Here is a 26,642-nt window from a genome sequence, read left to right as displayed (position 1 = left end):
CCTATGTTTGTTATTTTGTATACCTTTTGAATATGAATATATTATATTGTTGATATTGTTCTGCAAAACAGTTGTTTACCAATGTGAAATGCATTTACTTTATTGTTGAAAACTTACCATTGTTGTGATTGGTTGGCTGTGGAGAAAATAACTTACCTTGAATGTGATTGGTTGAGAGGGCAGCGGGGAACGTCAGCGCGAGCAGACTGAACGGGGAGAGAAAGGAGGTCTCTCGTCCCTTGTGTGAGCCAAACGGAGCAGTTTGATGTCGAGTTGTTATATGCTATTTTGCGGTGAGAGAAATGTAATTGAAGTTTAGTGAACAGTGATGTGTGCGGGTGTCTGACCGAGACCCATCCTGGGAACTGTTTGTGTGGATTGTGGAGACAAACTGACTACTCGTCAGTCCCATATGTGTACCCAGCTACGTTACGGAGCGAGCTAGCCAGTCGGTGTTCGTTGCTAGCACAGCAAGACGCGCGAATGGACTGGATGCGGTAAGGGGCTCTCCCTTCAGTGAGTCGGGCCGTCTTCTAGTTTAGCGAAGTAACGTTATCAGTACAGTGTAGTGGTGGGTTCATGCGACCATCGAGGAACGCAGAAGGAGTCGTCTGTTGCCGTGTTGGGCTGCCGAGGCGATCGCACGGTTCGACCGTGAGATGGTGCTAACGGCTAACGGCTAACTAGCCAGTTAGCTAGGAGGGCTGCCGGCCTGACATTCGCTGCGGTGGGAAACGCGAGACGAAGAGGAGCATTCATTCTTTGTGAGTACAAGCTGGATGTGCGGGCTTCCAAGGGGAGCGAAGAGGGCTGTTTAGGGTCCCAACGTACCCGATAAAGAAACAGGCCTGCAACTGGGGGTTGACTTTCTTTTATTTTATTGCCGGCTTAGTTATAGGGTTATTGAGCTGTATGCTAATGTGTTAGTCTGATTAATTTGTGTATATCTGAATGCAGACACTTGTTAGCCATTGAGGCTTATCACTTTCATTCATTCTAATAATTATTACTCATAATACATTTGTATATATAATTCTATGTACCTGTGTGAGTGTGGATTATTCATGTGTGTTTATTCCTGTGGTGTCTAGGCTATGGTAAGTGACATGTTGAGACAACCTTAAAGGGCTAGTCCACCATTTTAATATAAGTTACTCGGTGACACATTGAGGTGTCTAGACCATGTTAGATTGCCTTAAAGGGGTAGTCAACCTTTTTAGTTGGAGTTACCAGATGACACTGTAAGACATTTAGAGCCTTTAGAACATACTTTAAACACATAAAAAGCGAAGTTAACATACTTCAATAGTTTATTGGATACCGAGTTGTATAGAGAACTCAGGAGCGTTGTCCTTGACAGTTAAAAAGGATAGATAGCGCTACAGGAGCAAAACGTCCAGAGGTGGACAAATGTCTCGAGAGATATGTCTCGAGACGGGCCATAGGCATATTATGCCTCGAGACCGGTTTGAGCTGAATGTCCCACTGTTGGACTAGGCTCCAACACAAATAACGTTAGCTAGGCTAGAGAGCATAATCCAACAAACTTTTGTATTGATGTTTACACACGTTATTCACAGCAAGTTGAAGATAAAATGAACACAAAAACAATAGTTTAATCTGCACTCAAAATTACTTTATTATGCTCTTTATTTCAGACACACATGGGACAAACCTTACAGACCCCTTGCTACAGACGCGTTTCGATTCTGCCTTCTGTGTTTTGTAAACATTGCACTCCGCGAAGCTAGCCACCCGGAAGAAGGTTGTTTGTTGTTGTTACGTCACGCGGATCTCTCGTGTACTATTTAATTTTAACACCTCGTCAGAACCGAACGGAACTGACGGGAAAGGAAAGGCCACAGGCAAGGATGCATTTTAAAATGGCAGCTCCTGTGTCCCATACACCGCACGACCCCAGGAGTGCACCTTTATTCTGCCCTTCCCCATAGTTTTTTTTAATCAAGACTACAGATATACAAACACATCAAACAAAGCCAGTATACTCTAAAACAACAGAGTAGGCTAAGAACAGTACATCAAACATGTCAAGGACAATGAGAACAAAACAAGGAAACAGAAATAGTAAATTAAAAGGATAAATAAAATAAAATAGCACAATACAATATTCGTGGGGTTAAATTACATTAAATCGTTCAAATGCAAAGAATAATTTTTGGGCATTTCTGTTTTTCATACATTTTTGAGATTTGGACAAAGTTACTAATTCGGTTTTAAAGGCTGCTAAACAGGGATGCGTTTTGCTATATTTATATTTGTGTATTAAACATTTTGCCAAAATAATTACATTATTCAACAATAATTCTATATTTCTATCCTCCATAAACATTCCAAATTTGACACTTACTAGTAGAAATGGCGGTAGAGCACCAATACTAGATTTCATCCATACATACAAATTATACCAAAACTTGTGAGTAATGTTACAGTGGCAAAATAAATGAGCCGTTAATTCTATGTCTGTCTTGTAGAATTGACAGAAATTACAGTCTGCATTAAATTTTAAACTTATAAATTCACTGGAGGGGTAAATATCATTAATTATCTTGAAGTGAACCACTTTGGCTTTGGGAGGGATAGGGAATGAAATGTATATTTTTCTAATTTTATGGGCATTCAAATTTGAGTACATGTCTAAAATATAATTCCTTCTTAAAGGGTCAGGATAGCATATCTTCAACAGAGAGTTTCTGATAAAGACATTATTGCAGGTTCTGTCGACAAAGTTTAAGTTGTCAATCATTAAGGGGCGAAGTGTGGGGCTGACAGAGGAGTAAATAAGACACTGAGACTATCATCTTGAGTTGTATAGGGATCACACCTATATCATAGGTCATAGACCTTTACAGAGGAGGATAAACTATATTTCAAACACAGCTCATTATAATTCAATAGATTGCCTCTGTCATCCATGATGTGTGTAATGGACCAAATACCCTTCTTCCACCACTCTTCCAAAAACAAAGATTTTCCCTTAAACAGGATACATCTATTATTCCAAACTGGAACTGCATGGGGTGTAAAGTTGTGTTTAAACAACAGTTTCCAATATTGCAAAACTTGTTTATAAACGTAATGGTGTCTTGGACAATTCAAAATCACAGTTCAAAAGAAAAGCAATCCCTCCCAACTTTTTAAAGATTGCATTAGGAATTGCATGCCAAAACACAGTCTCATCTATGACAAAGGCTTTTAGCCACTTCAGTTTAATCATACCATTCATAATGTCAAAATCAATGGCATTCAACCCCCCGTTTTCACAACTTTTCAAGAGGTCACTTTTCCTGATATAATGACACTTGTTTTTCCAAATAAAATTGAAATTAGGTTGGTTTATGGATTTAATCATTCTTGATGAAATAGCCAATGAGTAAGCAGGATAAATAAATCTAGAGAGACTCTCCATCTTGGTGAGAAGAATCCTCCCAAACAGAGTAATTTCCCTCTGTAACCAGCTGTTTAATATAGCTTTACACTTTGTAATGTTATTCTGAACATTCATTTCTTCTCTTGATTCAAGGTTTTTCCTTAAGTTAATTCCTAAATATTTACCCTCAATTTTAACAGGGACACCAAATAAAGAGCTAGAATGATGCTGTATCGCCAGAAGTTCAAATTTGCTTATATTCAGAGTTAAACCTGATGCTTTGGTAAAGAGCTCAACTGATTTAAGGGCCAAAGGGATCTGGGAGGCATTCTTTAAGAAAAGTGTGGTGACATCCGCAAGTTGGCTTATCAATAACTTATTGCCCAATGCCTCTAGGCCCTCAATGTTATCATTTCTTATTAGAATGGAAAGTAATTCTGCTACAATAATTAATAACCCTTCCCCATGGGGCCATAGCCGTTTTCCATTATTTACATGCGCCAAATGTGTGTGCGCAGATTGTGAGGCAAAAAGGGGCCAAAATTACTACGTTCATTTCGAAGAGATCAATACAGATCAACTGATTTAAAACGAAACGCGTCACAGTTGTTGTGCTATCAGTTTATACAAATCGTAAGATGGTAAAAACGAGCATCTGCATTTTTATTGCATACCGAAGGGGAAAACTCCAATCGAAAAACGAAGACGACAGGTGTGGATTCATATGAACCATCAGGAGGACTGGAAGATGTGGTCAGAAGGGCAAATATCAAACACGAAGATTTCCGCAGAACATTTGATATCTGGTATGTATCAGTTTCTTATACAAATAAGTATTGTGATTGAACATACATATGTAACGGCTCTAAATGTGATGCTGTTTTAGTAGAGCAACTGCCAAACCAAAGTTTGAGATGTTAATGCCTAGCCTTCCTCAAGTTGGACAACGATTCCATCAGCTTTCTTGTGTCATGATGTTTGAGGTCAGAATGTATGAGTCCTTTTGTCTTGGAGAGCTCACCCATCAATGTGAGTTGCATATGTAGACAAGATTTGTCAATCTGATCGGGGAGCTGTGCAGCACTGATCTCATGGGCATGGACAAATATTTCCAGTATTTCATTTTGAATTGTGTCCGACATCCAGTTGTCTCTTCGCTGTAGCCACTCGCGGGAGTTAGGCAAATCATATGTCCTCTCCATCATTAGTTTCCAAAGCACTCCATTTCGATTATTATGGCTTCTTAACGGAAGCCCTTCACTGCCGAGGAATCTTATCGATCTAAATATCAGTTCTAAGACAGTTCTGGCAGTTGCTCTTTCTCAACACTGTCCGACAGTAGAGCATTAATTGGAGTGTTGTTGAGCGAAGCAAGCATTCTCACTGATTCTGAATGTCTGTCTGACATCTCGTACTGGCTAAACTTTGTGGTTGCTTTACGGCAGTTACAAAAGCCTCCTACTGTGAATGAACTTTGTTGCGTCCATATACACTCACTGGCCACTTTATTAGGTACACCTTGCTAGTTCCGGGTTGGACCCCCTTTTGCCTTCAGAACTGCCTTAATCCTTCGTGGCATAGATTCAACAAGGTACTGGAAACATTCCTCAGAGAGTTTGGTCCATATTGACATGATAGCATCACGCAGTTGCTGCAGATTTGTCGGCTGCACATCCATGATGCGAATCTCCCGGTCCACCACATCCCAAAGGTGCTCTATTGGATTGAGATCTGGTGACTGTGGAGGCCATTTGAGTACAGTGAACTCATTGTCATGTTCAAGAAACCAGTCTGAGATGATTCGAGCTTTATGACATGGCGCGTTATCCTGCTGGAAGTAGCCATCAGAAGATGGGAACACTGTGGTCATAAAGGGATGGACATGGTCAGCAACAATACTCAGGTAGGCTGTGGCGTTGACACGATGCTCAGTTGGTACTAAGGGGCCCAAAGTGTGCCAAGAAAATATCCCCCACACCATTACACCACCACCACCAGCCTGAACCGTTGATACAAGGCAGGATGGATCCATGCTTTCATGTTGTTGACGCCAAATTCTGACCCTACCATCCGAATGTCGCAGCAGAAATCGAGACTCCTCAGACCAGGCAACGTTTTTCCAATCTTCTATTGTCCAATTTTGGTGAGCCTGTGCGAATTGTAGCCTCAGTTTCCTGTTCTTAGCTGACAGGAGTGGCACCCGGTGTGGTCTTCTGCTGCTGTAGCCCATCTGCCTCAAGGTTCGACGTGTTGTGCGTTCAGAGATGCTCTTCTGCATACCTCGGTTGTAATGAGTGGTTATTTGAGTTACTGTTGCCTTTCTGTCAGCTCGAACCAGTCTGGCCATTCTCCTCTGACCTCTGGCATCAACAAGGCATTTTCGCCCACAGAACTGCCGCTCACTGGATATTTTCTCTTTTTCGGACCATTCTCTGTAAACCCTAGAGATGGTTGTGCGTGAAAATCCCAGTAGATCAGCAGTTTCTGAAATACTCAGACCAGCCCGTCTGGCACCAACAACCATGCCACGTTCAAAGTCACTTAAATCACCTTTCTTCCCCATTCTGATGCTCGGTTTGAACTGCAGCAGATCGTCTTGACCATGTCTACATGCCTAAATGCATTGAGTTGCTGCCATGTGATTGGCTGATTAGAAATTTGCGTTAACGAGCAGTTGGACAGGTGTGCCTAATAAAGTGGCCGGTGAGTGTACATACATAGTGATGCAGTGTTCTGTTAATGCTATTTACGTTGGAGACCGCTAGGTGGCACTACTATGGTTTATATGTTCCAGGTACTGTGAGTTACGCATGTCTAGGAGTAGAAGAAGTAAAACGTATTGACGAAAAACAGTGCTAAGTAAAGTACATGCTCCCCTGTTCCTCTGCTTCGTGTTTTGATGTCTGATACTGAACCAACTACACAACAAAGTGGCGACGAGAGTAGTAGTGACGAAGAGATGGCTTTGCTCTCCTTGCAACCTCATGCCGTGTTCCTGGAGTGTCCAGGTGAACAGAAAACCGCATTTGCTGCGTGGAAAAAGTTGTTCGACAATTACCTGCTTGCTATCGGGGGAAGGGACTTTCCTGCCGAGAGAAAGAGAGCCTTGCTAGTTTACTGCTTAGGAACAGAGGGGCAAAGAATCTACAGCACCTTGCCGCTCACGGCTGATACCTACGATGGATCTGTGCAGGCTTTGGAGGCGTATTTCACCCCGAAACTGAACGTTGTCGCCGGGAGGTACCGCTTTAGGCAACGAGCTCAAGATGTGGGTGAGTCAACGGATCACTATGTGGCAGCGCTGCGGGAGCTCGTGAAAAAAATGTAAGTTTGGCAACATGGAAAGTGAAATGCTGCGTGATCAGATCGTAGAGAAGACAAATAATCCTCATATACGTGAGAGACTGTTAATGGAGGGGGACCTGACACTTGATAGAGCTTTGGAAGTAGCTAGGCGTACTGAAGCTGCTATAGCTGATGCAAAAGTCATTGCTGATGGTGACACAAAGCACGTCGCCGCCGTTCAAGTGCAAAAGAAGGCGCGCAAGCCAAAATACAAGACCGTTCAGAAAACGGATGCAACCCACACATGCTATCGTTGTGGTTCAGCTGACCACCTAGCCAACAATAAATCCTGCCCTGCGAAGGACTGCAAATGTAAAACATGTGGTAAGATGGGACATTTTTCTAGAGTGTGCAAATCCTCCCAAAAGTCTGTTAATGAAGTGACTGTGCCTGATATTACTGTCTTAACTGTTAGTTCTACTACTGAAACAGCTGCTAAGCTAATGTGTACTGCTACTATTACTGCACCTACTACTGCACAGGCATGCACTGTTGAATTACTTGTTGATACAGGGTCTAGTGTTTCTATACTGCCTGAGAATGTTTACAGTAAATATTTTGGTTCAAGTAAGCTAAGTGAACCTAGAGTGCAGCTTGTTACATATTCCAGAGAGACGTTGAATGTGCTAGGATGCCTTAAAGCTGACATTACGTACTATGACAAGAGTGCCTCCACAGACTTTTACATAGTGAAAACAGGGACACCTATACTAAGTATGGACCTGGTGACTGCTTTCCAGCTACAGATCAAAGGAGGACAGTTAATACCTGAGACTGCCAATGTCTGTGCGACATGCGACCAAACCGAAGCTCCGCCCACTGCCAGCAAACAGAAAAGTGAGACTTCAGCTACGTTTGGATGTGCAAAGGAGTTTGTACACAAAGTGAAGGTACGGCCAGAAGTGAAGCCGGTACAACAAAAGCTTTGACGCTTACCACTTTCAGTCCGTGATGCCGTTTCCGATGAACTCAAGAACCTGGAGGAAAATGGGATTATTGAGAAAGTTGATGCATCTGAATGGGTATCCCCAATTGTAGTCACTAAGAAGAAGACAGGTGGCATACGCATGTGTGTCGATTTGAGGGAACCTAACAAAGCAGTAGTCATTGACAGCCATCCCTTACCACTGATTGAGGACATACTGTCTGAGCTGCGTGGATCTGTCATGTTCTCTATCCTGGATCTCAAATCTGCATACTATCAACTGAAGCTGCATGAAGACAGCAGAGGGCTCACTGCTTTCATTACGCATGAAGGCCTGTACCAATACTGCAGAGTTTCTTATGGACCGAGTTCTGCCCCTGCTACATTTCAGAAGATGATGACAATGATCCTCAGTGGCCTCATTGGGGTGCAATGTTACCTCGATGATGTAATCATCTACGGATCCTCAGAAGCTGAACATGAGGCCAATCTCTGTGCTGTGCCTCACAAAATCAGTGAAGCGGGACTGAAACTCAATGTTGACAAATGTCAGCTCCGTCAAACTACTCTGAGCTTTCTTGGCCAAAAGATCAGTACAGAAGGTCTGCAGCCAGATGACTCTCATGTCACTGGTATCCTGAATGCCCCGCCTCCTACTGATCCTGCAACCCTCGCTCATTTCTTGGTCTGAGTGCATGGTACAGCAAGTTTGTGCCAAACTACGCAACTGTTGTTGAACCTATGAGAGCTCTGCTGTGAAAGGACAGTTCTTTCCAGTGGAATGATGCTCAAGCAGCATTTGACCGAGTCAAGAAGATGATCGTGAATAGCCCTGCTCTAGTGCTGTTCGACCCCAACAAGCCTACCATAGTCTCTACAGACGCTTCAGACTATGGGCTAGGGGCCAACTTGACTCAGCTGGACAGTACTGGTGAGGAACAGACTATTGCTTTTGCATCTCGCAGTCTGTCAGGCGCTGAGAGAAAATATTCCATTGTCGAGAAGGAAGCGCTGGCCTGCGTCTGGTCTGCTGAGAAATGGCGTACATGGCTCTGGGGAAGAAAATTCCTGTTACACACCGATTATCAAGCACTTACAACACTCCTGACTACCAAATGCAATAACCGCGCTGGTCTCTGGGTAGCCAGATGGTCTGCTCGCCTGCTGGAGTTTGACTATGATGTTGGATACAGAACTGGATCTTTGAACTATGTTGCTGACTGTCTATCTAGACTCCCACTTCCCGAGACACACACTGCATGTGCAGAGAATGTGGAATCCGTTGCAACCATTCTCACTGATCTGAGTGCTGTGTCTGTGGATGACTTCCAGTCTGAGTGATGTGCCTGCCCAGTGCTCACAAAGCTCCGTGCACAGATACGGAAGGGCTGGCCTTCACGAAAGAAAGCAACTGAGCCTGACTTACAGCCATTCTTCCTGATCCACCATGAGCTTGCAGTCATGGATGACTGTATTGTCAGAGGTACTCAGTGGTTGCTGGTGCCTGAGTCATTGCAGAAAAGACTCATTGATATCGCTCATGAAACCCACCAAGGCATTGTGCGCACTAAACAATGCCTCAGAGAACTGTATTGGTGGCCCAAAATAAACTCTCAGATAGAGATATTGATTAAGAACTGTACAACCTGCAGACGGAATAATAAGTCGACTGTAACACATGATGCTCCACTCCAAACCATTCCCCTACCAGCTGCTGCCTGGGAAAAGGTTTCCGTGGACATTGTAGGTCCATTTGAGATAACACCTGCTGATTGCAGATATGCCATAACACTGGTAGACTACTATAGTAAATGGTCTGAAGTAGCCTTTGCTCCCCGTGCTGACACAGCTACTGTCATCTAGTTCCTGACCACAGTTTTCTCTCGAGAAGGGAATCCAAAAGAACTGGTCAGTGATAATGGACCTGAATTCCTCTCCTTTGAGTTCTCTGACTTTCTCAAAAAGAGGGAAATCAGACACCTTAGATCTTCAGTTTATTATCCAAGAGCTAATGGAGAAGTTGAGAGATTCAACAGAAGCCTTAAAGACTGCCTACAGACGGTATCAATCCAAAGAGAACCCTGGAAATAATTCCTGGGAATTTACCTGATGGATTACAGAGCAACGCCTCATTCTATGACTGGAGTATCCCCTTCAGAACTGCTCCATGGTCGACGAACGAGAACAAAGCTACAGGTGATGGAGATGCCTGTACCTCCAAAAGATGGACACGCTGTGCATGAAAGAGTGAAGCAAAAACGAGTGAAGACGAAAGAATACACAGATGCTCACAGACACGCTAAATCAACTGACTTCCAGTCCGGTGACAAAGTACATATTAGGAAGCCATGGAAAGTAAAGAAAGGAGAACTGAGGTTCACAAAACCAAGGACTGTTGTGACAAAGAAAGGACCAAACACTTACTTGCTGGATGATGGAAGGATCTGGAATGCCTCACGCTTATCTGCACTGCCAGAGTTGATCCCGGATACTGACTCTGACAGAGCAATGGACTGTACTAAACCAGAGACTGATAAACCACCTGACTCTAACTCTGATAACCAGCTCAGGTTTACCAGGATTAGAAATCCACCTAGCTGACTAATACTGCTGACTAATGTGGAGAGGGAAAAGAAAATGTAAAAAAAGAATGATGTTATTGGGTTACATACATTATTCTGAGTGTAATACTGTCAGTTCTAATCTAAGGTACTAGAAGTATTCTTTGTTCAAAAGGGGAAGATGTTGTGTCCATATACATACATAGTGATGCATTGTGTTCTGTTAATGCTGTTTACGTTGGAGACCGCTAGGTGGCACTACTATGGTTTATATGTTCCACGTACTGTGAGTTACGCATGTGTAGAAGGAGTAGAAGAAGTAAAACGTGTTGATGGAAAAACAGTGCTAAATAAAGTACATGCTCCCCTGTTCCTCTGCTTTGTGTGTTGATGTCTGATATCGAACCAACTACACAACGAACTTGTCTTTCTATCGTGATGTCTTTATCCCTTCTTTCTCAGGAAAACGCATGTCTGGTCGACAAGGCTCGTCAAATCCTCTCACACTCACGTTAGCTGGGCGGCATGTAGCTGCTGAGCCTGCTGAGTCCTGCCGGTCTGTGTTTGCTAACGTTAGCTCTTGGGTGTTAGCAGCCGCTGACCCACTAGCTACACTGTCCGCACTGCTAATATCCTCCTAGTGATCGTCAGTGGGGACAGTAGAAGTAAGCCTAGATGCTGCATCTTCTAACTCGGTCGTCGTTGCCGTTTTCGCATTTTTAGTTCTAGTCAGAAAGGCACGAACTGAGGAAGCCTCTTGGATGAGAGGCGAAACGTCTTCACGGATATATATCAAGTCCAGTTGCACTTGATTCAACTCCTTTGGATAACCATGACATGGATGAATGAGAACATTCACAGACATGTTGTTAAGTAAAATTACCTCGGCCAATCGATGCCTCGTGACTGAGCGTTTGTATCAACATCAACGTGACCCCGCCGTGAACCCGTAGATCTGTGATCACTAAAACTAACAAACACGTTTTGATTTTTAACATCTGTTTTCTTCCCCAAAGCAAACTTATTTATTATATCGTTTTAATATATATACTTAACAAAAAAATTGCAGGCTGCAGTAGGGGTGCTCCTCCTGCCTGCAGCTCCTTCTCCCTACAGCTCCCTACCTCCCCTGGTTCCAACCCTCACCTATGGTCATGAGCTTTGGGTAGTGACCGAAAGGGTGAGATCGCGGATACAAGCGGCTGAAATGAGTTTCCTCCGTAGGGAGACTTCTCACCCCGAGGAGCTCGGACATCCGAAGGGAGCTCGGAGTAGAGCCACTGCTCCTTCGCGTCGAAAGGAGCCAGTTGAGGTGGTTCGGGCATCTGATTAGGATGCCTCCTGGGCGCCATTCTTTGGAGGTTTTCCGGGCACATCCAACTGGGGGGGAGACCCTACACCCAGAACTCGCTGGAGGGACTATATGTCCAATCTGGCCTGGGAACGCCTTGGGATCCACCAGGAGGAGCTGGAGGGCGTTGCTGGGCAGAGGGACGTCTGGAGTGCCCTACTTAGCTTGTTGCCACCGCGACCCGACCCCGGAGAAGCGGCTGATGATGAATGAATTAAAAAAGATGATTTCATACAACTTAAATTTGACCATTAACTCGGTGACCCTTCGTCTAACAAATCAAACATTGAATCAGTCTTGTCTTACTAATTGAGTATGTCCACAAGTGTTTTGAATCCTATCTGTTCTAGTCTATCCATCCACTCCGTTATCCAAACCGCTTATCCTGCTCTCAGGAGCCTATCCCAGCAGTCATTGGGCGGCAGGCGGGGAGACACCATGGACAGGCCATCACAGGCGCGCCCGCACACACGCACACGCACACCTAGGGACAATTTAGTACGGCCAATTCACCTACATGTGTTTGGACTGTGGGAGGAAACCAGAGCCCCCGGAGGAAACCCACGCAGACACTGGGAGAACATGCAAACTCCACACAGAAGACGACCCAGTATATGACCCCCAAGGTTGGACTACCCCGGGGCTCGAACCCAGGACCTTCTTGCTGTGACGCGACCGCGCTAACCACTGCGCCACCGTGCCGTCGTCCTCGTCTATCCACAAATGTGAAATGTTTACGCAGTTTATCATAACTGGTGGCATAATTGCTTTTTGTGTGAAAATGTGTTTATGTTCTCCAGGATCATTTTCCGTTCGACATGAAGCTTGGCCATGATTGGTGAAATAAGGCATGGCTTATTATGTAATTATCAATTCTCCATAAGTATTAAAATCAAAACTTCAACTATTTGTAAAAAAAACAACAGCATACACTAAGTAGCTGAACATTTCAGAGCACTTTAGAGTCAATATGTGAAGAAACTTTGACTCACTGCACCCTGGAGTCAATAAAGGGACCCATCACTATATTTTTCATGAAGTACAGAACTAACGAACTTCAGCTTTCACATTTCTGGTGAGAACACCTCCAAAATGGATCTATGGAGTCTTTTGTCTCGAGGTATGAAAAGTTGGGGAAGGTTATGGCAGTGTTCAAAACTCAAGTCCACATATATATGTCTTCATCTAAATAGTACTATACACAAAAGATTTTAATAACTTGCCAAATGTTTGAAGAAATGACGAATGAACAGTAAAAAAAAATAATTTCTGACACCACAAGGATAATGTGGGATTCATCTCTAAAATCATTACATTAAACAAATGCAAACTAATTTGCATATCATGGTAAAACAAAATAGATTTTTTGTTTTTGGTTTTGGGTTTGTTTTTTTTCAAGGCATCACTATCAATTCATCATTCAAGCTGAAACTTTTGCAAAAATAGAAAAAAATAAAAGTAGGCTATGTAAAGCATAATCTGATTTTATGGACCGTGCCAAAAATAAATAAATGCATTCTGCACCGATATGCAAAACTTAACATTTGTCTTGAAAATTACGAAGACTATCGCCCAGTTTATATCAGATAAAAAATCCAAATTTTTTGACAAAACTATGCCGTAGATAAGAAGAAGACGAAGAAGAAGTAGAAGAAGAAGAAAATTATTGTCATTCTGCCAAGCACAACGAAACTGCAGGTGTGTCAACCGCAATACGGTGCATACATAAGAGATAAGAAATGTAGATTATCAGCAATGAAAGGTACAAAGTCTTAACAATATAAGTTCAAAATATAAGCAGTATAAGCTATAAAATACAATACGGTTAATGATAAAATACAACTTACGAGTGGAAAAACATCAGCAAAAAATGCAGTTAAGGTGCAGTGGACAGATATGAAGTGGCTTAATGTGACATGTGAGTAAATACTGCACGCGCCCAGTGGTGGCAGCACATCATTCCGTCAGACCGAGGAAATGTCTGAGTTCATTAGTGCCACAGCTTTTGGAATGAAGCTGTTTTTCGGTCTCTGTGCATGTGTGGATTGATGTGAAGCGCATACCTGCTAGACACAAATGAGTGAGCAAAGAACTATAAGTCAGGTTACGATTCTGAAGAAATCAGCTCGGTCAGTTTTAACCCCCCCCCCGCGCCTTCCTTTGTTCAAGCAGATTCCATTAGTAAGTAGCAAAACATACTTTTGGACAGTCATCATCGGCGGTCACTCGGGGTCGAGTATGACCGTCCTCCATGGGTCCTCAGGTGGGCGTAGAGGCCGATCCTGGAGCCACATAATGGGAGGACGCATGTGCGTGACAGCTTTTTACGCGGAGTGGCTGATGCGCCTGCAGTCACCATACGGTCGTTGGCAGGGTGTGGCCAGAGTCCAATGGCATGGAGAACTAAGACGATTGGGGACCACCCTCTGTTGCAGCTTTCATCCACCTTTACTGCCCTTGTGACGTGGAGACATCTTTCGCCAGTTCTGCCTTTGATGTCTTTGTTGGATCACGCTTCATCTGGAATCTTCCCCTTGACCTATCCGCCTTGGGTGACCCTACCAGGAGCCAAGCTCAGGACGGCATAGCTCTTGGGATCATTGGTACACGCAAGCTTCTCCACCACGGCAAGGTGGTGATCCAGGAGACGTTTTGAATACTAAGACCACGAAAGAACCAAAGATCTGCACCGGCCTTTCAAGCGATCTCTCTCCCTCCCATCCATCCATCCGTCCGTCCATCCATCCCAGTTTAAGTTCAAGTTCAACTTTATTGTCATGTGTATTGGAATACAATGAAATTCTTATGCTCTGGCTGTTTGCCTTAACACAAAGGACATAAAAACACTCTTCAGACCTACATACACAGAATTCATGCATCATATACACAATATAGAAAAGCACACGATAACACAACAATGTAAGGTGCATCAGCTGTTCAGCAGCCTGACTGCCTGTGGAAAGAAACTATTACTGAGACGGGTGGTGTGTAATGTGATGCTCCGGTGACGTTTTTTCGATGGAAAGAGAGAGAACAGACATGAGCGGAGTAGTGGCTGGTGTCCACCCGTCCATCCATGCATGCATCCATGCACCTCTAATACGCTCATCATAATTGCGTTTAAACGCGATAAAATAATCATAGGTTTTTTTCTCTTTGAACAAATCAGCATTTTGTGCGTCTGTCCACATCCAGATTTGTTTGGCTCTGCAGTGTTCATTTTGTAGAGGGACGTCCGCACGCGCCGTGTTGGAGTATGTGCACATGCAGATTCAGACCTCCAGCTTTACATGCGCACAGTCAGTCCATCACCCGAAAGTTGTGAGTGCCAGTTATTTAGATAAAGAAGTAAAGCACACAGAGCAGCAGAACGCTATTTAGAGCCGAGGGGGCTGTGGACGGACGGAGTCTGCACTCTGTCAGCGTGTCTGCCCGCCGCGGGGTGACACTTGTAAACGGGGCGGTGGGGGAGGAGGGCAGCGGCGGGGCAGATAGGAACTGGTTCCCGCCGTCCTTCTTCCTCAGTTCCACTCCGGGACCGGCTGTGATTAAGCGAGACTCTTCTACGCTCACAACTTCATGTTGGCGTGACAGTTTTGTCGCCCTTCTCGCATCGGGTGATATCGCGACTTTGCGGGCAGCTTCGTACGGTTTATGTGCACCCTTTTCCCCCCAGTTCCTAGATTGAATTGTCAGGTCCAAACCCGGTTCGGGCTTCCTACTGGTCTGCGTACTGGGAACAGTGCGCGGCGTTCGACAAGCTCAACATCTTCGTGGTGCGCGCCTCTGCTATTGCCGTGGCAACCGCTCCTCGCGCCGCCCGCGGACCGCGGTGTTGGACTGTGAGACCGTGTCAGTATGGCGCTGATGCTCTGCCCCGAGCCGCTGCTCGCGCTCTTATTTGCCTTTATTTGTCTTTAAGCTGAACCTGCTTCACGTGTCGGAGGAAAAGTGTTTTGTCTCAGCAATAACAAGAAATATGCCTGTCAGACGTGGTCACGTTGCGCTCCAAAACACCTACCTGGACACCATTATCAGGAAATTCGACGGGCAAAGTAAGTGGACGTAATTTTTCACTTTTCTTTCCTTTCTTCAGAGCAAATGAACGAGTTGTAAATACACATATTACGACGTCACCACCATTCATAACTCAGAATTTGACAATGGCTTTGTGTCAAATGAAGGTTTACTACGATAACCACTGTCGTCAGGTCAAAATAGCAGGTTTGTTCCTTAATATGGGGGTGACGTTAGGGCCGTCTTTTGTTTCATAGAGCGAAATTTGAAATTTCGATGTTGTCCAGTTTTAGTGAGTTACTGTCAGTGATGGCTAGAATCATAATTGTCAATTACTTAGGCCTGCAGGGCTTAATATATTATCTTAAAAGGCTTGATGCAAACTCTTGGTACAGTAATGACAACATAATATAGCGACTCCCACAAAACTCGGGTTCTTAATTTAGATTGACTCAGATACTCACCTGGCTCCCTCAGTACTCTCTGTATCTGACGGTTACTGCACCTGCATATCTGTTTATTCGTGTGCGCTCACATGGTGCAATAGATTATGTTCCATGACCTCACATGTTCCACTCGCTCAATGCAAAAAAAGACTAGGCTAGGTTGCAGATACAGAAAGAATAGGCCTAATTTTCAGTGTGTGTTACTGTGAGTACTGAACCTTTGTGTGTGTGTGTGTGTGTGTGTGTGTGTGTGTGTGTGTGTGTGTGTGTGTGTGTGTGTGTGTGTGTGTGTGTGTGTGTGTGTGTGTGTGTGTGTGTGTGTCATTTTTGACACTGGGCTGGCCTAGCCAAAAGCGTATATCACCTTATTTCCTGCAATGCAAGTGAACAGTTCACATGGCAGTCTAAAGCAGCCTTGGTTGTATTCTGAAAAACATCAGTTAAAATAACTGTGTGGTTTGCGTGAGAAATACATCTAATCAGGTTGAACTGAGGAAAATCTTGCTCTTCAGGCAACGACAGTCTCCATAGCTCATTTATCATAAACTCCAATGCAGCTCGGTGTACCTGTTTCCTGCTGTGTTCCACTCACAGCATGAAAGCAGCCTGTTGACAATGGCAGTAGGACCAAAAATAACCCCGTCATTGACATAGGAATCTGATTATAGAAGGGGAAAGTGTATGTACCCTGCTCTCTTGATAAAGGAATTAACCAACTGTCTGTCTTTGACTCAACAGTTTGACAGTTTTTAATCTGGATCTTTAAACTCTTCTTGAAAGAGACCTTACAAAGGTTTATTATGTAAGGCCAAAACATGTTTGTGTGACGCTACATGTTTGCCCGTGCAGAAGTGTACATGTGCATGACCAGGTGAGGCACGTGCCATAGCAGTGCTGCTTAGCAACAGTGTGACTGACGATCAGTGTCCCCACTAGGAGCCCCAGATAATGACTTTGGATGAGATGTGCTTTTCACTACAGGACTTCACCTATTTCCTTCAAAAAAGGGACTGGAGAGGAATGGGAATGAAAAGAGGGTCACCTTTTCAGGGAAAGGGCCCAAGTCCTCTTCACTCATTTGTTTATATAGCAAGCAGTAATGCATGTAAAACTGAGTTTCATTAGAGGCTTATAAATGAAACAGCTTGAGGTAGAAGTGATGGACTTTTTCTTCACCCTGTTGGACTCTGCCATCAACAGCCTTCCAACAAAACTGGTCTCATACAATGCCAGTGTTGCACAGTGATTTCAGAGTGCCCCTGTGGTTGTTGTGAGTGTTGTGCAGATTATAATCGCCACCCATGTTATCTGGACAATAGTTACTGTTGACAGATAAGGACCCCGAACGACAGGTTTTAAAAACCTTTAAAATGACAAGAAAGATCTGCTCTTCTCAGCCTCTTGAGAAAATCCTACCTACTAATACAATCAGCCCCAACAAAGATGGGCTGCATTTGTTCTACTTTAGCTGATTGTTGAGAGGAATAAGAGACAATTATGGGCTTTAGATCTTTTATTGAGACACCCTGCTGAGGTAATGCATTATCCAAATGACATTATTCCTCAAATAGATTCTCTCTTGTCAGAAATAAAAAGCAAGCAAACAACTGTAGTAGGTTTTGTTTCATCTCAAGTTACTCCCAGAATTCCACACCTTCAAGTATAAATTGTAAACTTGAAAAAAATGATCTGTTGTTGCATCCATAACCTCTGCACCTCTGCAAACTTCTGCTGACCTCCCCATCACAGATCGCAAGTTTTTGATCGCCAATGCCCAGATGAAGAACTGCGGGATCATCTACTGTAACGAGGGCTTCTGCCAGATGTTTGGCTTCACCAGGGCAGAAATCATGCAGCAGCCCTGCACCTGCCAGTTCCTGGTGGGGCCTGGCACCTTGAAGAGTGCCCTGGCACAGCTGGCGCAGGCCCTCCTGGGCTCTGAGGAGCGGAAGGTGGAGATCCTATACTATGCTAAAGAAGGTAAGACACTAGGTGGGAAATAAAGCAGGAAAGAAAAGGAGGTAGAAAGATGGACAATCAGTAAGGCAGTGAGTTCAAGAGATGAAAACTGTTACGGCTACTCATTCTCATCCTGTGGTGTCATACACTGATGACCACCTGCCCAATATGCTTTTAGTCCTCTGTGTGCCGCCAAAACAGCCCTGACCCGCTAATCCATGGACTCTACAAGACCCACGAAGGTGTCCTGTTGTATCTGGCACCAAAATATTAGCAGCAGATCCTTCAAGTCCTGTAAGTTGCGAGGTGGAGCCACCATGGATCGGACTTGTCGGTCCAGCACATCCCACATATGCTCAATTGGATTGAGATCTGGAGAATTTGGAGGCCAGGGCAACACATTGAACATTTCATCATCTTCCTCAAACCATTCCCGAACAATGTGTGCAGTGTGGCAGGGCACATTATCCTGCTGAAAGAGGCAACTGCCATCAGGGAATACCATTGCCATGAAAGGGTGTACCTGGTCTGTGATAATATTTAGTTATGTGGCACTTGTCTAATTGATGTCCACATGAATGGCTGGACCCAGGGTTTCCCAGCAGAACATTGCCCAGAGCATCACACTGCCTCCACCAGCTTGTCGTCATCTCACTGTGCATCCTAGTGCAATCACTTCCCCAGGTAAACGGGTGCACACATACACAGCCATCTATGTGATCTAAAAGAAAATGGGACTCATCCCAACAGGCGACCTTCTTCCACTGCTCCAAGGTCCAGTTCCGACGCTCACGTGCCCATTGTATGCACTTTCAACGGTGGACAGGGGTCATCATGGACACTCTGACCAGTCTGCAGCTATGCAGCTCCAAACGCAGCATGGTGCGATGCACTGTGTTTTGTGACACATTGCTCCCATAACTGTCTGATTTTTTTGTGACTTGTGCCACAGTAGTCAAGTCAAGTCAATTTTGTTTATATAGCCCAATATCACAAATTACAAAGTTGCCTCAAGGGGCTTTACAGCAACACAACATCCTGTCCTTAGACCCTCGCATCAGATAAGGAACACCTTGTGTCAGTTGGGACCAGATGCCCTCACTTATCGATGAGCCTTGGGCGCCCAACACCCTGTCACCTGTTTGTGGTTTGTCCCTCCTCGGACCACTGTTGATGATAGGTACTCACCACTGCTGACCAGGAGCACCTCACAAGCCTTGCCGTTTCAAAGATGCTCTTACCATGTTGTCTGGCCATAACAATTTGGCCCTTGTCAAACTCACTCAGATCTTTACTCCTGCTCATTTCTCCTGCATCCAACACATTGACTACAAGAACTGATTGTTTGATTACCATCTAACCTACCCAGACCTTGACATGTGCCCTTGTCTGGAGATTATCAACGTTATTTTGTTCACCTGTGACTGGTCATAATGTTTTGGCTCATCAGTGTAGTTGATGCTATTGGCATTCAATAATAAAAAAAAGAAAAAAGAAAAATCAAAAACAAGTGTTGATAAGGTACCCTTTGGCGTCTGTACAGAGATGTTGTGGGTGTTCCATAGACTCCAGTATTAAACTTCCATCCTGATTTATGAATATTAAAGACATACAGGTTAGGAAGCAATTAATTTTAGGATTAAGGTTAGGTATAGTGGTTTACCCGCTGCATCTCATACAGAAGCTGAAGAGGACCTTGCACGTCATATATTAACACTTTAACAGCGTCAATATATGACGCCATGGGAAGAGAATAGGGTCACTATGGCAGGGGTTTAGAGAAGAAAATTGTTATTTAAAGAGTCATGGGAGAGTTGGATAAGGACTTACACTGAAATATCTCAGGACAGAGACCTTTATATTTGAACGCCGCCAGTTAGAAAATGTCAGTGCAGTCATACGTCACTAGAAGTTGTATTTGATTTCACAGCCTCATTGCTATGCCTATCTTACCAATGTGCAATCACTGGAGACGACCTGTGTGAAGGTCTGTGGACAAAGGAGAGGTCAGCATCTGGGGCTCTTTCACCTGTAACATGGTAATTCCTCCTCGGTTCTCCTTTCGGCTCCTGGATTCTATCATATGCACGTAGAGCACTGAGGCAGGATTATATGACCATGTGAGGCAGGTCGAGACTGGAAGGAGGCAAGCACACCGAGCTGTAGGAGAGTTACAAATACACATTGTAAACATAATGGGTATATCTACACACACACACACATACACACGCAGAGATACACACGGGCACATAGTGATGCTTACATACGCATCCCTTTCTTTTGTTACTTTGGCCATTTTGGCCTGAGGCATACAGTCTTGACTGCTGTTGTCATGGAAATGCAATCAGTGTGCCAGATCAAATCCACTGAGCATCTATTTATTTAGTGTCCTCTTGCCTATACAGACCAGTGTTTCCCCTAGATTTCTTTTCAGCTACCTAAAGAAACAGGTGCTGGTACACATAAACAATGACTTGCTTATTAGCAATTTTATTTAGTTTTTCATTTGCCTTGGCTGGTTGGTCGATTACCTTAGCTGAGTGGCCCACCATACAGGGACAAACGGCTGGGGAAATACTGCAAACAGCTTGACTTGCTACTTTAAGTCATACACAGAGTGAACTGGCCTGGTCAGCTTTTCTTTACACAGTGACTCGTAACAAGATCATCCTTCTTCTGCCTGAAATTAAACTCTGCTCTGACTTTCCCAGTTTGGATATGTTAATGGGTTCGATCACATTTACGTGTGTGTGTGTGTGTGTACGTACGTGTGTGTTTCTATTTTTAGTCTATGCTCAAGTCAGTTTGAAGTGAGACCTTGAGGCACTGCAGCAAGTTGTCCCTTCTCACTTTCAATATAGCCAGAGCACATTTTTACTCTCCATCTCCTTCATTTCAATGTCTTTGTCTGTTTCTACCTTTCTTTCTTATATTCTCTGTGCTGTATCCTCACTCTCTCCCTCTGTCTCTCTCTCTTCATCACTCTCCTTTCTCTGTCTCTCTACCGCTCTCTTTCTTCCTCCCTCTTCCTCTCTCTCTCATGTTCCAAGCTCTATCTTTCTTTCTGTTCAGTTTCAATATACTTAATAGGCATAAATGTTTGAATAACATTACTGTCAAAACAACAAAGTACAGGTGGAATTAATCATTAGAAGAAAAAACGACATATATTTTGACAGGAGCCCTCTCACATTCAAATGGGACATGTGATACACATCAAAGAACAGGGAACAAAGGATCAAGTCCTTTGATATTTACTTGTCATTGTATGTTCCTTAGTTCATGAGAAGCAGTCAGTTTTGCACCTGTACGTGCTATATTCCCCCCTTCTTAAATTACCATATGTTTTTGCTGTCGTACAGCTTGTTGAAGTTGGAAATCAGGAATCCGGAACAATTTGTCATTTCTATCATGTACTTGCATACACAAAAGAAACGAAATTTCGTTTCACCAAGCCCACATCAGTGCAACACCAAAGATATAAAAACACATATCCAAAATTTCCAAAAACGACACCACCAAAAACAGAGGACGAAGGGGGGGGGGCACAGTTAACACAGTCTATTCAATGCAACACAGTCCAAAAATCCCACTGTCCAAGAGAACAAACAACCAGGATGACTGTCGGAACTTCCGGTCTGCATGGGCTAGCAGTTAGCTTAGCCTGCCCCGCTTCCGCGTCCCGTCAGACCACCCTCGGTGCTTCCTCCTCGGGCGCAGCTCCAGGCAAGGCCATGCTCCGTGGGCCCACCGGACGCAGCAGACCTGGCTCCCTCAGCCGATCCAACGCCAGCTCTCCCAGCCAGACACCTTCGACACACTTCCCCGCACGACGATGCAAACGCAGACGCAGATAAAAACACTGCACAGCCGACGCAAGGTGAGGCCGCCGCCAGACCGTCTTGGTGTTTTCTCTCGGGCGCAGCTCCAAGCAGGGCCGTGGTCCCTGGGCCCACAGTACACGGCAGAACAAGCTCTCAGTCGATTCAACACCAGCTCTCCCAGCCATTAACTCTAAGAAAAATAAAAACTTCACACGATGGCATAAACTTAGACGCAGACATGGACACTGCATAGTCGGTACTGGTTAAGCCACTGCAAACGTGAGTCTGTGCCGTCATCTTGCCACAGTGGTCCCAATTTCCAATGTCTTAAAGTAAGCAAGCAAGAAAGCAAAATGTTATTTATATAGCAATTTTAAAAACAGAGTTAAAGTGCTTCACACTCAATACATCAAATAAATTGAATGAATATAAAAACATGGCATCGGGAGTAACAGACCAAGCTAGCGATGAAACAAAACAGAAATCAGGGGTGGGAATCTATAAAAGGCTTGCCTGAAAAGATGGTTTTGTATGGTAGTTTCAGAGCAACTTGAACGACACATATACCCCCAATAAGAAAGCTTTACTTAACTGAATGGGCCGAATTGCGGTGCACTAACAATCCGCGAGCCCTAATGGCACACACCAATAGACTGACTAATACAACTCATTTACTCCCTGTGCAACGTCCTAAAAGGGTCCGGGGAGGATAATAATAAAACTAATCCTGTTTAACTCATTACAAGTTTGTTGTGATGTTATTACAATTATTACATTTTAAGAGAAAAATTGATTCTCTACCCACCCAACCCACCTCCAGAAACACTTTATAATAGCTTCCCAAAAAGCACGGATTTATGAATACTTTTGGGAAACAGTTTAGAGAAAGTTAAAGAATTGCTGCTGTTCAAAAGCCACAGCGGGCTAAAATGATCTAAAATAATCAGATCAACCCATCAAGAACACAACCTGGTATTTTAAAACAAATACCACAGCCGCACATCAGGACGCTGCTGGACCGTTCACCCTCAAGGAGAACTCTCTCAACTCATCTCATCAGCAGGCGCTTCTCAGCGGTCGGGTGGCGGTGGCAGCAAGCTAGGTAGGTCACACCAGACGTCCCTCTCCCCAGCAACGCCCTCCAGCTTCTCCTGGGGGATCCCAAGGCGTTCCCAGACCAGATTGGACACGTAGTCCCTCCAACGAGTTCTGGGTCTACCCTGGGGTCTCCTCCCAGTTTGACGTGCCCGGAAAACCTCCAAAGGAAGGCGCTCAGAAGGCATCCTAATCAGATGCCCGAACCACCTCATTTGGCTCCTTTCGACGCGAAGGAGCAGCGGCTCTACTCCAAGCTCACTCCGGATGTCCCAGCTCCTCACCCTATCTCTAAGGCGGAGCCCAGACACCCTTTGGAGGAAACTAATTTCTGTGATCTCACCCTTTCGGTCACTACCCAAAGCTCACGACCATAGGTGAGGGTTGGAACGAAGATTGACTGGTAAATTGAGAGCTTTGTCTTCCGGCTCAGCTCCCTCTTCACCACAACGGTCCAGTACAACGTCGGTATTACTGCTGATGCTGCACCAATCGACCTGTCAATCTCCCGCTCCACCCTACCCTCACTCGTGAACAGGACCCCAAGATACCTGAACTACTTCACTTGAGGCAACAACTCATCCCCAACCCGGAGGGAGCAATCCACAAGTTTCTGGTAGAGAACCATGGACTCAGACTTGGAGTTGCTGACTCTCATCCCGGCCATTTCACACCCAGCTGCAAACCAAACCAGTGCGCGTTGGATGTCGCGTTCTGATGAAGCCAACACAACCACATCATCTGCGAAGAGCAGAGATGCAATTGCTATGCTCGCGCACCAGAACCTGACCCATGTGGCGAAACCCAAGGCAGACAGACACAGGATGACTTCAAAATCCAAAAAGGCGGTTTTACTGGGGGAGGGGGAATAACAAGGAGGGGAGATAACAAATACTGCCGCCAAATAATAAATGGAATAGAGTGGGGGGAATGTATGGTGCGAAAAACGTTCTGTTAGTGGGATGTGTGAATAAACTGTGTGGTGTCCCGTGGTTTGCGTGTATAACTATGTGTGAGTGTTTTTAGCCTATGTGTGGTGCGGTATGTAAATGACCAGGAGGTGTTGAATAATGTGCGTGCACCTGGCAAGAAAGTCCAGTCCGTGATCCAAAAGGGTTTGTCCGAGGAAGTCCGGGTCCGAGATCCGGGAAGTCGAGTCCGAAAGGAGGGGTCCAGGTAGAGGGACACGAGGGGAGATTGCTGGAGAGGGCCGGGGAAAAACGTAACGGTCGCTGGGGACGAGGGAGGTGCGGGGAGCCGTGGAAATCGCGGAGGGGGAGTCTTGGGAGGAAACAGAGAGACACGAATATAAGACACTGGGGAATAAACAGAATTGTAAGAGAGTAAGGAACGCTGGAGGGCTTGTCAGAGCTTCACCGCAGGGTTCAGTGCGTCGAAGCACGGAGTGGTGTTCTGGGAGACTTCTTGTAGAGGGGCTGCCTGATTGCCGCAGTTGTGCCTGATGGATGATGGCAAACACCTGGTGCAGACTGTGCAGCCGAGAGCTCGGATGTTTCCGGCACGTCCGAGCTGGGGGAGTGGCTTGAACGTGCCGGGGAGGCAGCTCGGGGCGGTGTTAATACAGCAGTGATGTTCCTAAACGGACACACTCCTCGCCTTGGCTGCGCCTTGAGATCCTTTCCATGAATATCACAAACAGAATCGGAGACAAAGGACAACCTTGGCGGAGTCCGACACCCACCGAAAACGTGTTTGACTTTGTGCCGAAAATGCAGACACCGCTCTCACTTTGGTTATACAAGGACCAGATAGTTTGGAGCACTGCCTTACCCCATACTCCCGCCACAGAGTGCCACAGGGTATACGGTCGTAAGCCTTCTCCAAGTCCACAAAAGACATGTAGACTGGCTGGTCAAACTCCCATGCCTCCCACAGCACTTCCGCAAGGGTAAAGAGTTGGGCCAGGATGGAATCCGCATTGTTCCTACTGGATCCGAGGTTCGACAATCGGTCAGAGCCTCCTTTCCAGCACCCTAGAGTAGACTTTCCCTATGGAGGCTGAGCTATGTGATAATTGGAGCACACCAGAGGGTCATTATTCTAGATACCGAGTTTCAATATATACATTCTTCATATTCAATCCTGGCCAATGAGTATAGTAACGGACCATAAATAACAGCAACACTGATTCAAATCGAGATGCCCCTTATTTGATGTTATCTCTCTCTCTCTCTCTCTCTCTCTCTCTCTCTCTCTCTCTCTCTCTCTCTCTCTCTCTCTCTCTCTCTCTCTCTCTCTCTCTCTCTCTCTCTCTCTCTCGCTGTCTCTCTGTCTCTCTCTCTGCCTCTATTTAACAAACAGGCACATGCAGACCATGTTTGGTTGATGTTGTTCCTGTAAAAAATGAAGAAGGGATGGTCATCATGTTCATCCTCAACTTCCAGGAGTTGATTGACCCAACCCTCAAGAAAGCAGGACTTAGACAGAGAATATCCCAAGGATGGGTGTGGGCAGGTCATTATGAATACATTGTGCTTATATGTTTATATGTATTTTTATGTTTTTTTTTAAATTTATGTTTTTTTGCATAATCACCTTGTCTATATCGAAGGCCTGGGATCTTTATAAGGTGGTCTGGTCTGTTTGACAGTTTTCTACCTGTGAGCCACGGTTGTATGTTTGTGTTATTTGCTTTTTTTCACAGCAGGTCAGAATCGCAGGTTAAAGATGAGGCTGCCAACTCTGCGCTCCATGAGACGGCCCTCGCTCTCCAAAGATCAGTTTGAAGGCGTGGTGGTGGACTACCTGCAGGTAAGCTGGTACATATGCATATACACACACACCGTTATATAACACATACCTACATCAACACATTCACAAATCTTTCGTTCCTTGCCCTCTTTTTTACACATGTACAGCCCTACCAGAGACAACATAGTGTTTGCATGCATGTAGATGTACAGCATCTCATAATACTTACAAACAACATCTATGTCCTCTCACTCTTGTTACCGCTGCAGCCCAACAGTGAGGAACTCCCCCTGAAAGAGTTCCGTATCCCATCCAAGGAGAGTTGCATGCAGTCTGAGACAGAGGCCCTGATAGAGCAGGACCTGGAGCCGTCTTCCCCAATGGCTCAGTCCTCCCCAAAGCGCTTGTCCCTGTTGACTGACCGACTGGATCCCAATGTGGCCTTTTCCCGTGGGACTCTGATTCACAGCTGCTCCAGAGACAGCGTCCACAGCCTCCGACGAGCATCATCCTTGGATGACATCGATGGCATGAGGGCTGAGTGGAACATTCGACCGGGAGACCCCCACGCTCAAGGCAGTGAGTGTTGCCATGTTTGACTGAGTGTCTTGGTCAGTTGTTCACAAAACTAACTGTAAAGGATTTTGACCACAGTCGGTTGAAAGAATCATTACTCATTTGACTTGAGTGACATATCACAGACCCCCCCCCCAACATTCCCATATCTCCTGACATCAAGCACATCGGCCTAAGCATGTGCAGAAAGAAGCCTGATGATTGTCTCAACGGGGACACGCTAATTAATCTTTCAACACCACATCTGCAGTGTGGGTGTTTGTGTGTCTGTGTCTCTTTTGTGTGTTTGAGAGTGCATACCAACACATTCATTTGTGCATGTTTGCATGAGTATGTGTTTGTTTTTGTGTGTGAATGTGTCCTTGTGTGTGTTGCTTGGGTGTGTATGTGTTGTATGTGTTTGTGTTGCGTGTGCGTGTGCGTATGTGTGTGCGTGCGTGCGT

The 26,642-nt window shown here is 45.0% G+C and overlaps 1 protein-coding gene across 1 annotated transcript in view; it reads left to right on the top strand.

Moving 5' to 3' along the window:
* Positions 1–15,549: 15,549 nt before the first annotated feature.
* kcnh6a (potassium voltage-gated channel, subfamily H (eag-related), member 6a) overlaps positions 15,550–26,642 on the top strand; it is an 86,499-nt gene continuing 75,406 nt past the window's right edge. Inside the window, exons 1-5 of the mRNA XM_056287517.1 lie at positions 15,550–15,625; positions 17,783–18,013; positions 25,234–25,386; positions 25,580–25,683; positions 25,893–26,202. Of these exons, the coding sequence (XP_056143492.1) occupies positions 15,550–15,625; positions 17,783–18,013; positions 25,234–25,386; positions 25,580–25,683; positions 25,893–26,202 (874 nt within the window). The remainder of the gene's footprint in view (positions 15,626–17,782; positions 18,014–25,233; positions 25,387–25,579; positions 25,684–25,892; positions 26,203–26,642) is intronic.

Source organism: Lampris incognitus, chromosome 10 (assembly GCF_029633865.1).
Source record: "Lampris incognitus isolate fLamInc1 chromosome 10, fLamInc1.hap2, whole genome shotgun sequence".
Lineage (NCBI taxonomy): Eukaryota > Metazoa > Chordata > Actinopteri > Lampriformes > Lampridae > Lampris > Lampris incognitus.
The sequence above is the reverse complement of the archived record's forward strand: the minus strand, read 5'-3'. Positions and strand labels throughout refer to the sequence as shown.